Genomic DNA, 18,277 nt, shown 5'->3' with positions numbered 1-18,277 from the left:
TCCTTTCTTGTAACTTGAATCCCTTGGTTTAAGTCCCAGCCTCCAGAGCAGGAGAAAACAAGCTTGCTCCATCTTCCATGTGACAACCCTTTTGATATTTGAAAATGGCTATCATATATCCTCTCAGTCTCCTCTCAGTCTCCTCCTCAAACTACAAGAAAGAAGATTCCACCTAAACATTAGGAAGAATTTCCTGACAGTAAGAGCTGTTCGGCAGTGGAATTTGCTACCAAGGAGTGTGGTGGAGTCTGCATCTTTGGAGGTCTTTAAGCAGAGGCTTGACAGTCAAGAATGCTTTGATGGTGTTTCCTGCTTTGCAGGGGGTTGGACTGGATGGCCCTTGTGGTCTCTTCCAACTCTATGATTCTATGATTCTTTTCCAGGCTAAACATACTCAACTCCCTCATCTGTTCCTTATAAGGCTTGGTTTCCAGACCCTTGATCATCTTGGTTCCCCTTCTCTGTACACGATCCAGTTTGTCAGTATCCTTAAATTGCCCAGAACTGGACACAGTACTCTAGGTGTGGTTTGACCAAGGCAGACTAGAGCAGGACTATTACTTCCCTTGATTGGGACACTATACCTCTGTTGTTTTTAAAGAGTTGCCTCTCTATAGTGCAGATTGGGAACTTCAGGCCTGCAGGTCATATGTGGCCTCTAGTGGATCCTTTGGATACAGCTGCTCCCCATGCAGCATTTAAGCTTAGGAAAAAGGATATCATTCATGTAAATAGAAGTTTATTTCTAAGCATAATTGCTGCTTAAGCTGAGTGGTGGTGGTTTGCAGCCCACAAAGATGAGGGCTAGAGTATAGGATCTGTCTACAAATCCTACAAATTGTGAATCTATCTAAAAAGTGCACCTAACTCTACATGACATTAAGGAGAAAACCACCCACAATTTCATCTGTTATCTGTTGCTTATCATTTTAACAGCACATTGAACTTCTGCAAAAGCATAATTTTCCATGCCTACTTTCATGGCCCTAAGCCTCAAAAACTAAAAAGAAGGTAGAGTGCTGTTGTGCTCAAGTCTAGCTTGAAGCATAGCTGCCAAGTTTTCCCTTTTCTCGCGAGGAAGCCTATTCAGCATAAGGGAAAATCCCTTAAAAAAAGGGATAACTTGGCAGCTATGGCTTGAAGGCTTCCCATAGGCATCTGGTTGACCTCTGTGAGAACAGGATACAGGCCTAGATGGGTCAATGGCTTGATCAAGCAGTCTCATCTTAAATTCTTATCTCTCCAGTATACAGGGACTGGAGGACAGAGGATACGGCTGCTGATAAATTGATATTTATAGGGCCTTATGAAATCATTGCAGTAGAAGCTGCATTCTATTCCCAGCTAGTGAGTTGGTGGGATGTGGCCATCTGTATAGCCTTGCTCCCTCTCATTGTTTTCCACCAGCGACTTAGAATAACTTTATTCTTTTGAACTTCAATTAATTGTTTCTCTCACCCCCTATGGGCTTTTACTGTTTGCATTTGATTTGATTCCTAATTTGCATTTGATTTATGCTTGCATTTCATTTGTGTTTGTTCTTGATTGTTGCTTTTTAACATTTAACGCACTGTTGAGTCTTAATGCTGTATTTGTATTTTATTGTTATTTTTTTTCGATCAATGGATGCCTTAAAGCGTAAATGAGATATTAAATATATTAATAAATACTAGTGGGAGCCACACTATCAGACACAGTGATTATTTGCACGATGTTTTATACACCATAAAAACCACCTTTCACAAAAAGACTGTAATCACACCAAAATTCAAAGGCCAAGAAAGAGTTGTCAAGCCTTCAGATTTTGCATTAGACCATAATTGGAAAAGAAAGAAAAAGAGGATAACAATAGCTGCAATGCTAAAACACACATACAGAGGAGTAAGCCTCACTAAACCCAGTGGGACTTACTTCTGAGGAAACATGCAGAGCGCTCTACTGTAAATCAATAAAAATACATATATTGAATTGTGTTCTACTGTGGAGAAACTTTGCCGCATCTTGAAGAGGAAGCAGGGGCAACAGCAGAAACTTCTAGATCAGTTTCATCTGCTTGATTGGAAGCACATGGATTTTTCCCACACAGGAGACACCTAGCGAGACAATCGCGGAACTGGAAAGGAAAAGTACAAATTTACTTTTGGCTCATGCCACATTACATCATTCATATACATACATACATACATGCGCTTGTGTGTGTGTATTGCTGTGAGACACGTAAAGACTGTACCCAACCATACCTGCCAAGTTGCTGTCAGAGAAATAAGGGACCAGGCCGGAAACAGCAGACCGGAAGTAGCGCTGCCGCCATTTTGGAACTGGGCAGAGCAGCATCAAAAGTCGCTTCTGAGCATGCTCCGCCCAGTTCCAAAATGGCCACCGCGCCCGAATAAACCGGGAAAAAACAAAAAAAATCCATTTTTTCCAGCTAGGAACAGCTGGAAAAACGGGGATTTCCTGGGGAAAATGGGAGACTTGGCAGCTATGCACCCAACATTGCAGCTTTTGACACCATCAACCATAACATCCTTCTGGACCGTCTAGAGGGGTTGGGAGTTGGGGGCACTATCATACAGTGGTTCCGCTCCTTCCTCCTGGGCCGTGTTCAGAAAGTGGTGGTGGGGGATGAGTGTTCAGACCCCTGGGCTCTCACTTGTGGGGTGCCTCAGGGTTCTGTCCTCTCCCCCATGCTTTTTAACATCTATATGCAGCCGCTGGGAGAGATCATCAGGGGGTTTGGGCTGGGTGTTCATCAGTATGCGGATGATACCCAGCTCTACCTCTCTTTCAAATCAGAACTAGTGAAGGCGGTGAAGGTCCTGTGTGAGTGCCTGGAGGCGGTTGGAGGATGGATGGCGGCTAACAGATTGAGATTGAATCCTGACAAGACAGAAGTACTGTTTGTGGGGGACAGGAGGCGGGAAGGTGTGGAGGACTCCCTGGTCCTAAACGGGGTAACTGTGCCCCTGAAAGACCAGGTGCGCAGCCTGGGAGTCATTTTGGACTCACAGCTGTCCATGGAGGCGCAGGTCAATTCTGTGTCCAGGGCAGCTGTCTATCAGCTCCAGCTGGTACGCAGGCTGAGACCCTACCTGCCTGCGGACTGCCTCGCCAGAGTGGTGCATGCTCTGGTTATCTCCCGCTTGGATTACTGCAATGCGCTCTATGTGGGGCTACCTTTGAAGGTGACCCGGAAACTACAACTAATCCAGAATGCGGCAGCTAGACTGGTGACTGGGAACGGCTGCCGAGACCACATAACACCGGTCTTGAAAGACCTACATTGGCTCCCAGTACGTTTCCGAGCACAATTCAAAGTGTTGGTGCTGACCTTTAAAGCCCTAAACGGCCTCGGTCCATCCCCCATCGTTCTGCCCGGACACTGAGGTCCAGCGCCGAGGCCTTCTGGCAGTTCCCTCACTGCAAGAAAGAAAGCTACAGGGAACCAGGCAGAGGGCCTTCTCGGTAGTGGCACCCGCCCTGTGGAACACCCTCCCATCAGAGGTCAGAGAGATAAACAACTACCTGACATTTAGAAAATACCTAAAGGCAGCCTTGTTTAGGGAAGTTTTTAATCTGTGATATTTGACGTATTTTAATGTTTGTTGGAAGCCGCCCAGAATGGCAGGGGAAGCCCAGCAAGATGGGCGGGGTATAAATAAATTATTATTATTATTATTATTATTATTATTATTATTATTATTATTAAAGGGAATGCCATGTGCATAATTAAATTTCCTCTTCTTTCCCTGTTCCTTTCTGCCACTCCTCCCCTTGCATCCTCAAATATCAGCTCTGGAGGGATGAAGGAACCCTATGAAGCAGATTTTTGGGAGGTAGGGGGAGGAGGAGAGGGAATGGAGCCCCACTGGCACAGCATTGGATAAAGCCCAGCATGTTTGGTACGTTACAACCTGTCGCATACAACTAGGGTTGCCACTGTGAAACCCCAGCCCTGCTCCAATGCCTTAAGCCAGGGGTTCCCAACAAAATTTTCTCGAGGACCCCTCATCGAGCCGCTATTGTGACAAGGACCCCCATTAATTCCTAATCCTAAAATTAAAAAGTGAGAGCCAAATTAAGAGTCTTTTTATATTTTATATTTATACGTTTTTTACAGTTACAACAGAGTGCTCCATCAGTATACAGTTAGTTTTAATTTTCAATTCTTAATGAGATGAGTTAAATCTGTCCTTTGAGTCCATTATTTCTGAAATATTAGGTTCCAAACTTGAAACTTTCACTCTGAAATCCGACCGCATGTTGAGCCGATTCCTATATTTGTTTTTCATGAAACACATGGAAGAAAATGCTTCCATGGGAGGGGAATGGAGAAGACGGGGTACCTGCGCAGTAGCGCACAAATGAAGCCGATGCGTGCAAAGCATCTTGGGGAGGTGAGCGTTAGTAGAATGCGCGCACTGCCTCTTTGCAAAACAGTAGTGTTTGTAAAGCGCCACCTAACGGCATACAGCAGAACTACTGCCTCTATCTAATTCTAGTTTTGCGCTAGACTCTGCTCATGCAGGAAGCGGCCAAAACACAAATCTGTTATCATACGAAATATATTTAATATATTTTTATTCTAATAGCATCTTGCGGACCCCTCTGGCATAGCTCGCGGACCCCTGGGGGTCCCCGGACCACCTGTTGGGAACCACTGCCTTAAGCAGCAGCCTGAGGCATGGAGGGTCAGCGCCCAGTGCAGCGGAAACAGTTGTGCTGCCCAAAATCTGCCTCTGAGATAAGGACAGGGGGCATTGAGACAAAAAGGATGAAGGAAAGGTTCAGAAGAGGGAATTGATTTATGGGGGTGGGGGTGGGGGTGGGGAGATAAAACCACAAGTTTTCAAAACAAACCAGAACAAAAAGTAAAATTGATTTGGGATTTAGAACATGGTTTTTGCATGCCAGCAGTTTAGAAAACAGATTCTCCCTGCATATTAACAGCTAGAATAGGGTATTCCTCCTCTTTCTCTAAAGTAGGGTTTTTTCCCACCTGTGGCTTCATGGGGGTCCATTAAATGGTTGCAAAAAAGAAAGCCCCTCCCCATTGTCATAAAACAAATTGTAGGCAAAATTTTGTGCCTATATTTATATGCATTTTTCTAGGGAGGGGGTTCCATAGTTTTCATCAGATTCTCAAAGGGGTTAATGATCCCCCAAATGACCACTGCTCTAAAGACAACATATTATTATGTATGCTATGTCATATATTTCTAAGCAGTAAGTATTTATCTTCTTTAAGTATGTATGTCAAAAGACTCATTTACTATTAAAATGATATTTAAGTCTAAATATCACAGAGTTAGGCATGCTTAAGACCATTGTATTCAATGGGCTCAGTGCTTCCTAGCTCTGTTGAGGTTTTTCTTTAATTGTTATTAATATCAGCATTAAGCAGTTCATTCTATTTTTATGCACTGATGAAAGTTTCAAAGGCATTTTTAATGCTATAATAGATTAGGATCTTATTTTGCGTAACTGGGCAAAAAATCTTGAATGTTAATATAATTGTTACTGAGACAAGTGCATGAAGAAAACAGAAAACGCATCCTTGATAAATCATTATAATAAGAATACAACTTTAATTCATTTAGCCACAAGGTGGCAGCATAGAAAATAATTCTCCACATACAGCAGGCAGCTTTAAGGCAATCCTGGGACAAACACAATAATATTTTGTATTGCTCGATTTACTCCCTGACTAGTGAACAGACAGCAACTTGTGTTTGATCTGTTGTGCAACCTAAAAAGCAGGTCAAGCACATGCAAAATTATTGGTTAGAGAACATTTCCCTTTTCGCAATGTGTACAATCCCTGTGAGCCTGCTATGAAAGCTGGCATGCCTGAATAGATATATAAAAGCAAAGTAAGCAATTTTATTTACTTGGGAAAGTCCAGATCTGCAGATAGATGATTTGTGGTATAGTATACTCTACATATAATGCAGGGTGGGGGTTAAAATCAGGGCAGTGGATTTTGTTTTGCAGTGTTCAGAGGAGAGAGCAGAGGGATTTGGAAGTAAAATCCACAGGGTGGTGGACTCCCAATGGATGTTGACTCTATACAATATTTACTCCCAATGGATGTTGACTCTATACAATATTTATACTTTGATTTTCATGCTCCACAGATCATATTGAGTTTAAACTCACCTGCTTGTTCATAAAAATGTAGATGATTGGATTATAGAACGTGCTGCTTTTTGCCAGGTACATAGGAATGGTGGCTATAATAGGATTAATGTAGATTTGAGGATTACCCACAACAACCAGGGCAAAAGTTGCGTAAGGAAGCCAGCAGATCAAGAATGCCATCACCATGACTATCACCATCCGTGACACTTGAGCTTCCGCTTTAGTTGTTGAGCCTCGTTGAGCTACTCCAACTTTAGCAACCTAGATAAAAATAGCACATTCAATACCTATCAAAAAATAGGACATACATCAATGTAATTACATTTCATTGTACATAAAAGAATAGAATGACAGTTCATGTGGAAGTGCTTAAGAATGTTTTATTCTGCATGCCAGCAGGAAGTTCAGGTCACCCTTTACAGAGCAAGTTTATTTTGGGAAAGAGAGAACAGGAGGCTCTTGTAACAATCTGCTGATTTGCAAATATCCAGTCTGAACAGGTCTTGAGGGATGCAGAAGCAAGTGTATGGATACTGGCAATCTGACATGTAAAGGTGACAATAGCACCCATGGTCTGAGCTGATATGATGTCTTAGAACAGGAATAGTTAATGTGGTACCCTCCAGCCATTATAGACTACAACTCCCATCATTGCTGACTGTTGGCCAAGCTGACAGGGACTGATAGGAGCTGAAGTCCATCAGCATCTAGAGGGTAGCACATTGGGTACCCTTGATTCAATTTGTCTGCCTCCAAATGTTCGCAACTGCGTAATCTTGCGAGTTCACCTAAAAGACATTTGGCTGCAAAAGCTGGGAACAGGACGAGCTGTGAGTACAAGGTTGGGAGGCCAAAGATTGGAAAGCACAGTGAAAATAAGTTCCAGGAGGTAGGGAAGAAATGAGATATCCAGAGTGACCAAAGTTCTCCCTTAAACGTAGCATATGATGGGAAAAGGCACGCCAGGGGAAATGCAATTTACCAAGATACAGGAATGCTACAGGGTCTGCACCTGAGAGCTCTAATGTGGCAGCGAGGAAAGCAGTAAAGGCATGGACCAAACTCCATTACTACACGGAAACTGGCCATGTGATGGACAGATAATTTCCTTGTAGGCCTGTTTTTGTTTTTTCATCTGAGCAGACTTTAAAGAAGTGCTTCATATGATATACACAGAAGGTTTGTTTGATAAATGTGAGGGGAAATATCTGTTTTGGAGTTATTAATAATAATAATAATAATAATAATAATAATAATAATAATAATAATTTATACCCCGCCCATCTGGCCGGGCTTCCCCAGCCACTCTGGGCGGCTTCCAACAGAAAAATAAAACACAACAATCTATTAAACATTAAAAGCCTCCCTGGACAGGGCTGCCTTCAGATGTCTTCTAAAAGTCTGGTAGCTGTTTTCCTCTTTGACATCTGTTGGGAGGGCGTTCCACAGGGCAGGCGCCACCACCGAGAAGGCCCTCTGCCTAGTTCCTGCAACTTGGCTTCTCGCAACGAGGGAACCGCCAGAAGGCCCTCGGTGCTGGAGCTCAGTGTCCGGGCAGAATGATGGAGGTGGAGACGCTCCTTCAGGTATACCGGACCGAGGCCATTTAGGGCTTTAAAGGTCAGCACCAACACTTTGAATTGTGCTCGGAAACGTACTTTAGTTACGAGGGTGAGTATAAAAGAAATTGTAAACACTTTTCAAAGCCAGGAATGTGAGAAGCTGCCTTATACCAAGTCAGACCATTGTTCCATCTAGCTGAGTAGTGCCAACACGGACTGGCAGTGACTCTCCAGGGTTTCAGGCAGGAAGCTTTCCCTATCCTACCTGAAGCCACAGAAGACTTGACCCTACGACCTTTTGAAAATTTGAACTAGCAGTGAAAATACCTTACAAATACAATGCAGTCCTTTGTCTCATAGCCACTTCCCCTGCTAACCTATGGTGTGTGTTTCTGTGCTTGGTTCAGTAGCAGATTGGCAGCCAGAGCAAATTTCACAAACAAGGTGTTGTAATATGTCGTCACTGGTTTGCCACCACAAGCAACCCAACTACCACATTATGCACCAGCTGCAAGGGTAGCTCCACATAGATTAATACACATTTGAGGTTGCCAATGCATGGACACTAGAGGACATCTGCGCCTCCAGTGACAAAGATGGATCTAGGAGCACCTAACTTAATCTTATATTGCACACCTTAATGTGTGTGCGCATGCAGCCCTTGTGAGTGGAAAAAGCAGCCCCAAGGCTACATGTGAATCTGAATCACAGATAAATCGTTAATGAAATTATGCTTTGGTACGGCAAATATGTAAGATACGAGCACCCATGCTTAGTGAAGCCTAAGCACACCAGTTTAACATTTGCCTAAATTCAGATTAAGGGACACGGGTGGCGCTGTGGTCTAAACCACAGAGCCTAGGGCTTGCTGATCAGAAGGTCGGCGGTTCGAATCCCTGCAATGGGGTGAGCTCCTGTTGCTCGATCCCAGGTCCTGCCAACCGAAAGCATGTCAAAGTGCAAGTAGATAAATAGGTAGCGCTCTGGCAAGAAGGTAAACGGCGTTTCCGTGCGCTGTTCTGGTTTCGCCAGAAGCGGCTTAGTCATGCTGGCCACATGACCCGAAAAAACTGTCTGTGGACAAACATCGTCTCCCTCAGCCAATAAAGCAAGATGAGTGCCGCAACCCCAGAGTTGTTCACAACTGGACTTAACTGTCAGGGGTCCCTTTATCTTTAAATTCAGATTCCATGTGCTCAGATTCCTTGAATGATGACAATATGCAACATAAAGTAGCCAATGTTGACCCAGTAAAAAACAATAATGTAGCTCAAGCCCTTGGGCCAGATTGTCTTTTGAATGAGTCGGTACATTTTAATTCTGGATTTTTTAAAAATGGTGCTAAAACGCTTTTAAGGTCAGCAAATTAAGCAAAACATAATACGAAATGCAGCACTACCTGGCGCAGAGTCCATAGTAGATATCCATAGGAAACCAAGATGGCAGCGAATGGAATTGTAAAGCAGAATAGAAAGTAGCAGATAATATAGGAAACATTAATAGGGTCACTGTTGTACCAGTCTGGAGCACAGGAGGTCATGACGCCTTCCATCTGGTATCCTCCCCAACCAAAAAGAGGGGGAGTGTTCCAAACGAGAGACCAGACCCAGGACGCAGCAACTCCAATCATGGCTTTCCTGGTGGTAAAAGTAAGTGTTCCCATAGGCTTGCCGATCACAATTGCACGGTCTATAGCTATCACTGCTATGGTGCATAAAGCCACAATGCCTGCAATTGCAGTAAAAACATGTTATTCATTCCTTTTAATATTAAGAATATTACACAAACTGTATCACAACTGGTACATTTGAATTTATGAAGAGCCTAGATGCATTAAAATCCTTACCTTTCTAGAGTGCCAGCATGAGGAATTTGCAACATTCTGCTGTAGCTTTGAATTACATCCTTCACAAGAAATCTTCCTTCCGTTGCCAACATTACCTACTTTCAACTAGTATCTCCTGGATCAGGGATGGGGGACCTGTGTGGCCCTCCAAGTGCTGTTGCACCACAGCTCCAACCATCCCCTGACCATTGGCCATTGACTTGTGCTAGTGGGAGTTTGGGTCAAGCAACATTTGGAAGGTCACAGGTTCCACATTCCAGTATCATCTCCTGATTCTTCTACTTCTTATTTATTAATTTTGTTAGTTGCTTTATCTTGCCCAAGGCAACCCAAAGCAATTTGCAGACAGACAAACAAAAGCCACATAGGTATATTAAAACCAGGGGAAGAAATACATTGAAAACATCTCCCCACCCCCCTCTCTCTTCTAAAAGGCCATAGAAAAGGGACAAAGGCCTGGTTATAGAGGGATGTTTTTGGCTGCCATCTAGAGATGTATAATAATGGCACCAGGCAAGCCACTCTGGGGAGAGCATTCCACATAAAGCATTCTACACCCATTCCACATTCCTCTTGTGGAGTGGGCACATGAAGAAGGGCCTCAGATGATGATTGTAGGGTCTGGGTTGGTCCTTGACGTATTGTGGCCCTGAGCTATTTAAGGCTTTGTCAGTCTAAACCAGCACTTTGAATTGGGCCTGGAAACTAGTTGGCAGACAGTGCAATTGTGCCAGGATTGGTGTTACAACCTGGCCACTGAATTCTGACGTCTTTAAAGGCAGTCCCATGTATAACATGTTGAAGTACCGGTAATCTAACTTAGGGGTTAAAAGGTAAAGGGACCCCTGACCATTAGGTCCAGTCGTGACCGACTCTGGGGTTGCGCGCTCATCTCGCATTATTGGCCAAGGGAGCCGGCGTATAGCTTCCAGGTCATGTGGCCAGCATGACAAAGCTGCTTCTGGAGAACCAGAGCAGCACATGGAAACACCGTTTACCTTCCCGCTGTAGCGGTTCCTATTTATCTACTTGCATTTTGACATGCTTTCGAACTGCTAGGTTGGCCGGAGCTGGGACCAAGCAACGGGAGCTCACCCCGTCACAGGGATTCGAACCGCCAACCTTCTGATCAGCAAGCCCTAGGCTCAGTGGTTTAACCACAGCGCCACCTGGGTCCCTTATAACTTAGGGGTTACCAGAACTCAGAAACAGACCAAGTGCTAATATATGCAACATTCAGGAAATTCAACTTGGTTACATTTAATTTTAAAAGAAGTTGCCCCATTCCCAAAGTTAAGTTAATTAGTTAAAAGCCAGAGAAGTTACATTTCTTCAGCAAGCTTGGTAGTTATTTAAAAATCATTAATATAGACACAGAAGCAAAGATAATCAGTGCTGAAGCAATGATTCTTCAACATCAACTTCGTTGGACTGGTCATGTTGTGCGGATGCCTGATGATCGTCTTCCAAAGAAACTACTCTATTCCAAACATAAAAATGCAAAGCGTACTGCTGGTGGTCAACAAAAGAGGTTTAAAGACTGTCTCAAGGCAAATCTTAAAAAATGTAGTATAAACTGCTGAAATAACACAGCAAGTTGTGGCTGAACAAAATATGGTACTCCTCTTCCTAGAGGAAAAGATGGGAGAGTGCACATTTTCCTCACATTGTTAAAGATGGCCCATCTATGGGCTAGTAAATGCCAGTTCCTGGGGTAGGGAGTGGAGAAACATCAAAGGAGAGCTGTTGCCTTCATGTTCTGCTATTGACCTTCCTGAGAAAATCTGGCTAGCCAGAGTAAAACAGGCTACATGCACCTTAGGATTGTTCCTATCAAGATGCCTGCTTTGAGAAAACTATCCTCAGAGATTTGTAATTGTGCTGCATTCAATGTTTTTATTTCCCCACTTTTATTTTATTGATAAATACTGGCTTCACTCCTTAGTCAGATATAAAGCTTTGTATTCCAGGCAAATAACTGCAGCTAGTAAAGTGTAATTTCTTATTGATACTTCATCTCAGTTCAACTGTCATCTCTTAATGCACCAGGAAGAAAAGTGTTGAAAACAGTGCAATTTTCATTCACCAGTAAGTGCTATAAAAATTAGAGTTCTCCAAGGACAGCCCATATGAAGTTGAGCTCCTAGGCTGAACAATGGGATGCAAGTAAAAGAACTGATGAGATTATAAAATGTCTTGTTAAGCCATCCCATGAATACTGAGCCACGTTTTAATTACTGCATCATAAAAATAGACAGTGTGGCAAGCTTAGAAATGGCAATGAAGATTGATTTTTTTAAAAGAAAGGATGCTGGGTGCATGATAAAAAGGAAATGTGCATTGTGGGGATAGATGAGAAATAAAGTAGTTTTGTTGTAATGTACATAAAATGCTGTTTGGTTTTAAAAGTGAGCTGGGTCCCTCTAAATAGGCAGTTTGCAGGCATCCTATATGCCTGCTTTATGCTGAAACCCTGTTCACTTGTTCTCTCCCCACTCCCACCACTTAAATATCATTGCAGCAAAGGAGGAGAAGGAATGACCCAATAGTCTGCGCCCCCCAGGTTTTCTGCAGCTTCCTCCATCCCAGTGTTTGGGAGTGAACGTCTGCCGCAGGGGTTTGCTGTACTCAGATTGGCTCCCCATGCAAAACCTGGAAGAGCAGGGTTCTACATCTTGAATGGAGCCTCCTTGGATAGAGCAGGCTCCCTGCTGGAAATATGCAGCCCCAACATGGAGAAGCCATGGAGACTATAACTTTGTTTCTCTGCGCAGCTACCCTGTGTGACACCCTGCAAGAACTACAGTTCAGGGCAGCTTCCTAACAATGAAATATTCTCAAGTCTTATAGACTGGTCTCATCTACCCAAACTGGCCATTGGGCACTCCTACAAAGGAAGCTGTGTAGAATGATTTTCTGTTTAAGCTGGTTGTCTGCCTGAGCAACAATGGATTTCCTAGCTATGTGGCATTTGGAAGAGTTCTTTGACTTGGGCTCCCCGCTCTGACTCCTTTGCACAATCCTGGCTCCCTGTTCCTATGCTCTGACAGCTGCTTACAGCTCAGCCCTGGCAGTGTCAGAATCTGGGAGAATGGCAGCCATGTAAAGTGGCATAGCCTAAACACAGATTTACTACCGCAATGTAAAGTAGGCCACTGTGACTGGCCCTATGTCACCCAATTCCACTCCAAGCTCAATGCTACACAAAACTACACTGGTATAAACTGGGCACAAAGACAAATGGTATAGTCAAGAATAATACACTTGTCATAAGCCATATAGGGCTTTCTGTCAAACCAGCACCTAGAAATAAACTCGGAATAAAGTATATGATGAAAAGCACTCTGGCTTTTAATAGTTGTCAAGAACAGCCCTACATAGGATGTGTTGTATAGAAATGCAATGTGGTATAGTGGTTAGAGTGTTGGACTAGAACCTGGGAGACCAAGGTTCATACCCCCACTCAGCCATGAAGCTCTCTGGGTGACCTTGGACCAGTCACTGCCTCTCAGTCGAATCTACCTGTTGTAAGGATTAATTGGGGAGGTGGGAATCCATGTACTATACGTCACCCTGAGCTCCTTGGGAGAAAAGGTGGGATATACATAAATGCAATAAATGAAATGGGGGAAAAGGTTGTCTAGGATCGACATTGCAGAAGTGCAAATGATGCCCACTAGGGTCAATTGCACATTTCTATTTGCAGAGACAACCTTGTATTATTCATCTTTTTTATGTGGTGGATTTTAGAAAGCTTCACAGGGATCAATATACCCCTAATGTAAATGACAGCTTAGTACAAGAGAGGAAAGGACAACATGTCTGATTATAATATAATATGAGGACAGTATATAAGGGCCTTTTGTGGAATATTATATAAATGCGTGGCACTGTGGTCTAAACCACAGAGCCTAGGGCTTGCCGTTCAAAAGGTCAGCGGTTTGAATCCCCGCCACGAGGTGAGCTCCCGTTGCTCGGTCCCAGCTCCTGCCAACCTAGCAGTTCGAAAGCACGTCAAAGTGCAAGTAGATAAACAGGCACCGTTCCGGCTGGAAGGTAAACAGCATTTCCGTGCAGGGCTGGCTCTAGGCCCGCCCCTGGTAGCGCGGGGCACCAGGGCGCCAGGCCACCAGGGGCGTCACTGCGCCCACTGAGAGGCACAGCTGAGGCTGCCCCAGGCGCGCCTCCGTTGTTCAGCGGCTTCAAGCCGCTCTCTGGAGGCGCGCGGGCCTGGGGCCGCCTCTGCCGTGCACAGGGGCGTCACAACAGGGGGCGGGAAGCGCCCCCTGACCCAGGGCCGGCCCTACGGTAGGCTGGGTGGCGCAGTGCGGCTGCGCCTGCGGCAGCCCCCCTGCGCACAGCGCCCGCCCACCACGCTGGGGGGCGGGGGGGGGGCGCCGGGCATGCTTAAGATGGTCCTGTTTCCGTGTGCTGCTCTGGTTCTCCAGAAGCGGCTTAGTCATGCTGGTCACATGACCCGGAAGCTGTCTGCAGGCAAACACCAGCTCCCTCGGCCTATAGAGCGAGATGAGCGCCACAAACCCAGAGTCGTCCACGACTGGACCTAACGGTCAGGGGTACCTTTACCTTTATATAAATAAGTAGTTTGGCTTCTAAGGTTCTCGCCTCCTCTCCCATTCTGTATGTATGCGTAATAGTGGTTTGAAAGTGAGGGTTGCTCAGTTTGCATTTGCGGGCAAAAGAGAAACTTGGTATGTACCACCCAAAGCATTTTGGGTACACCAAGATCTATTAACAATTGTAGCAGCATTTCTGAACTATATGGGACAAAAATATTCTTGTTGTTATAATATTACGTATGCTATTTATGGTGGACAGCTGAAGCTTCAATATGCTGCTTAGCTTTTTGAAATAGTAATACAACAGGGCTTGGGAACAGGATGGGACCTCATTGGTGGCTTGGGAAGGCAGTTGAAGTGGCTTGGATTTTACAGTACGTGGGCAATCTCGTGAAGCCCCTAACTTTACTCTTGAATGGTGCCCCATTCTTCCATTCCACTAGAGTTCCTTCCCGTTCCATTTCTCCTGGCTTGCCCCTTATTTTTTCCTCTAGTTTTGTCCTTGTTTTTAAAACTGTTCCTCCCCCTTCGTTTCCAAGTAGTTTCTGAACAACTGGAAGGGGAAATGTTTTATTTAATTGGTTTTTAATAAATAAGTAAATCTGGTTGTATGGCTTGGCGGGAAAGAGCAAATTGATAGATTCCTGCTGTCTCTCTCTCTCTCTTTGTGTGTAGAGGAAATGAATTTCCTTCACTGGCTTTCGTGAATAGCAGCTATATTGGTTTTACATGTGTTACATGTGCTTTAACTTAAAAAACAACAACCTGACCATGCCACCAGAAAACTTGGAGGAGCTTACACCTGAAAAGACCTGCATAGGATTGGGAATTCTAATATGAGAGAGCCATTGTGAAAACTGGAGAATGGTGATCTTTATAGGTTAATCCAGGACACATTTGTCTCTGGGTGTGCTCATCAAAGATCCTGGCTCCACCTACCAGGGGAATGTGGCCCTTAACAGAAAAGGGTTGCCAGCATTTGCACTTTGTAACCCAGGCAGATGGGTGGCATATAAATAAATAAATAGCCCTCTGGGGGTTTGCTGGTACACAGTGCATCCATGAACGAAGGTTAAGAAAGAACAGGGAGTTAGATTCCTTGGTGGGCCCTCATTGTGAAGCCCTAGTGCTTGAGAATCATGCCTCTGTTTTCAGAGGGAGTTTACAAGGCTAACTTCATTTCATAATCTTCACTGAAGAAATAGGCTCTTTAGAAATGCTTTGTTAGAACAACTCCCTCCCCATGTTTGGGTCACTGCACTTCCATCCAAGAGAGTGACACCTCATGCTTTCACATGTCAGGAGCTTTTTATATATATATATAAAAAACCACACACACACACACATTTTGAGCATCACTATAAAAACCCATTTCTTTTCTGAAACAGACTGAAGCTGCTATTTTTGATATGCTTGCCTGGAGCCAAATTTCTGTCACAACTGTTCTCCAGAAATGCTTCTCTATTGTGAAAAAACTCTTTTATATGTTGACAAACCCTTGATTTTTCTTTGATTTTTTTTTTTTTTTGCAATAGCCCTTGGTATTGCAACAACTAACAGTATATGTGCTTTCTAGGTTGGCAATTATTTCAGCTGAGTTCTTTGGTAAAGGGCATAGAATTTTTGATAGTGTAGTAGATGACATTTCATCTCAGGAAAATGTTTTAGAAGGAATGCAGCATTTTAAAAACATGCCAGTATCTTGATTAGTAAAGATTTAACATAAAAATGTGAACATGTATGTTTCCTGAGCATATTCTGTTGTCTTGCCAATTAAAACCTAAGTTAGATTATGAATGTTTCATTGCTTTGTTTTGCCATTGTTAAGAGCATGTAGTATGAGTCAGGAAGTCCCTGGATCATATCTTAGCACTGGACTCACTCAGGGGTCTCTATTACTTATCCTCAGCAAAAAAACCCATCCCATGAAACATGAGGATAATAACAAAGGCGTAGCAAGGTCAGGTGGTACTCGGTGCGGAATTTTTTTTGGCACCCCACCCCACATCAATGGCTTGGGGTAGGCTTGGGAGTTGTGGGCGGGCGGGGCGCCTGGGGGTGACATTTGGTGTGTCGCCTGCCCGCAATTCCCAACCCTCCCCCTAGCTGTCAAAATGAAGGCAAAGGGACATAGCTCCCCCCCTCCCCCAATGGCTCAGGGTAGGCTTGGGAGTCGCGGGCAGGCAGTGAACCAAATGTCACCCCCCTCAGCGATGACACCCGGAGCGCTACGCCCCCACCCTCCCTTCCTATATAATAATATGTGACATGATTTACAGGTCTGTTTTAATTTTAAAAAATAAAACTTTATGAGTGTTTATTCCTTAACTAATTCATCATATATCGTCATATCTTCAGCACATTTAAAATGTACTGAAAGACAGTATGCGAAGGTCTTTTAGGGAAAATGCTGCATAATTTCTAAGTGTTATTTTTAAAAGATGGAGGGAAGACAGGGCTTGATTAAAGGAGAAGTGAGGACAGAGGAGGAAACAAACCTACAGGCAAGGCAATCCTGAAGCAGAGGTGGCTTGAAGAGGTGATCACATCCACAGCCCTACAGCTGCTGCTGGACATAGTGAAAGATAAGGAGCAACAATCCTCCTCTTTTCTGCAGCCCTAGCTCTAGGTTGTTAATACACCAAGACTATTCCATAATAAATGGTTTGGAAAATAATTGCCATACACATGGTACATAAGGACAAAAGTTGTTTCTATTTGATAGGTGGTGCACACAGAGAAGCAATGGCGACACTCATTTCCTAGAGTTAAATACAGTCATACCTTGGTTTAAGTACGCCTCGGTTTGAGTACTTTCAGTTTAAGTACTCCGCGGACCCGTCTGGAACGGATTAATCCACTTTCCATTACTTTCAATGGGAAAGTTCGCTTCAGGTTAAGTACGCTTCAGTTTAAGTACTCCACAGACCGTCTGGAACGGATTAATCCACTTTCCATTACATTCAATGGGAAAGTTCGCTTCAGGTTAAGTACGCTTCAGGTTAAGTACGGACTTCCGGAACCAATTGTGTACTTAAACCAAGGTACCACTGTACCAACTGATTGACTGGCAAACAGAGGCAATATTTTGGGGCAGAGGTTCAGGGCACCCCCACAGGAGAATCAGCAGCAGGGCTCCCAAATGCAGCACATTTTGAAGTGACATTACCACCACAGACTATTTAAAATTACCTAACTGCATTACTGATAGCAAAGTCAGAGACAAAGGTCCAATTTGCTCAATTCCCCCCCACCCCATTTTGCACGTATGCAAAGCTAAGAGAGGTGTAATTTTATTTTTAAGCAATAACTCTACCTGTAAAAAGATTGTGATAAAAATATGCATGATATTAAAACACACACATATTAAAAGTGTAAGCATATTTTCTGCAATATGGAGAAAAATAAAGAAGAGACCAGCATTGTTGAAATACTAGCACAGCTAGGAGTCTTACAGAAATCTGTTGCTCTTCCTACCATACAAAGACAATTTAGTTGCTTGTGAACTTTACACATTTTAGTGCCTGGCTGCTTTCTAACTTATGATACAACAAATCAGTTTCAGACAAGTACTCACCAAAAAATGCCATAGAAAAACCTTCGGTGACACAGCCAACTCTACCCAGGTTGTAATACCCAACAGCATTTGTTTCTACATTCAGAGTTCCTCCCAACAAGGCTGCTCCAAGGTCTGCTATGGCTAAATTGACCAGGGAATAGTTAATTGGCTGACGAAGCTGTCTGTACTTAATAGTTACTGCAATAACGGTTATATTCAGAATTACTGATAAAGTGCAAGATATTGCCATGATAATTGCAATTATAGTGTAACCAATACGAGGCATCAAGACCATTCTTCCTGTGCTGACATTCACTGACAAGGGATTGGTGTCCAGAGAATCCATTTGTTGTTAGGACACCAAGCTGAAATAAAATACTATTTGAGCTTTTTTTTTGCGTTGTGCTACCTGTCAGTCTCCAGTCATTCTTTTCTCTAGATGACTATGAAACCCCTTCTCGTTTGATGTTTCAAGAAATACAAGGCATGATATTCCATGGATTACACAACATTTAAAGCAAATCCTTAGATCCGGATTTCTTTGATCATAATTCTCCCCTCATCATTCATTTTCTAATTAATCTAGCAC

General features: G+C 43.7%; 1 protein-coding gene across 1 annotated transcript; it reads right to left on the bottom strand.

Moving 5' to 3' along the window:
• Positions 1 to 1,975: 1,975 nt before the first annotated feature.
• Positions 1,976 to 18,034, bottom strand: LOC118080048 (parapinopsin-like). The gene is made up of 4 exons (XM_035104980.2): positions 17,707 to 18,034; positions 9,103 to 9,431; positions 6,160 to 6,402; positions 1,976 to 2,113 (listed from the first exon to the last, which is right to left on the bottom strand). Exons 1-4 carry the CDS (start codon positions 18,032 to 18,034, stop codon positions 1,976 to 1,978), a joined length of 1,038 nt encoding a protein of 345 aa, XP_034960871.2.
• Positions 18,035 to 18,277: the final 243 nt, after the last annotated feature.

Source organism: Zootoca vivipara, chromosome 2 (genome assembly GCF_963506605.1).
Source record: "Zootoca vivipara chromosome 2, rZooViv1.1, whole genome shotgun sequence".
Lineage (NCBI taxonomy): Eukaryota > Metazoa > Chordata > Lepidosauria > Squamata > Lacertidae > Zootoca > Zootoca vivipara.
This window is presented reverse-complemented; position numbering and strand designations above follow the sequence as displayed.

Bases quoted from the DNA above. Each gene is read 5' to 3' on its own strand.
- LOC118080048 (XM_035104980.2), bottom strand. From the start codon at position 18,034: ATGGATTCTCTGGACACCAATCCCTTGTCAGTGAATGTCAGCACAGGA. The intron at 9,432-17,706 runs GTGAGTACTTGT...CTGCAATTGCAG, and splicing joins TTTTTCTATGGCATTTTTTG to GCATTGTGGCTTTATGCACC. The intron at 2,114-6,159 runs GTGAGTTTAAAC...TTTCCTTTCCAG, and splicing joins ACATTTTTATGAACAAGCAG to TTCCGCGATTGTCTCGCTAG.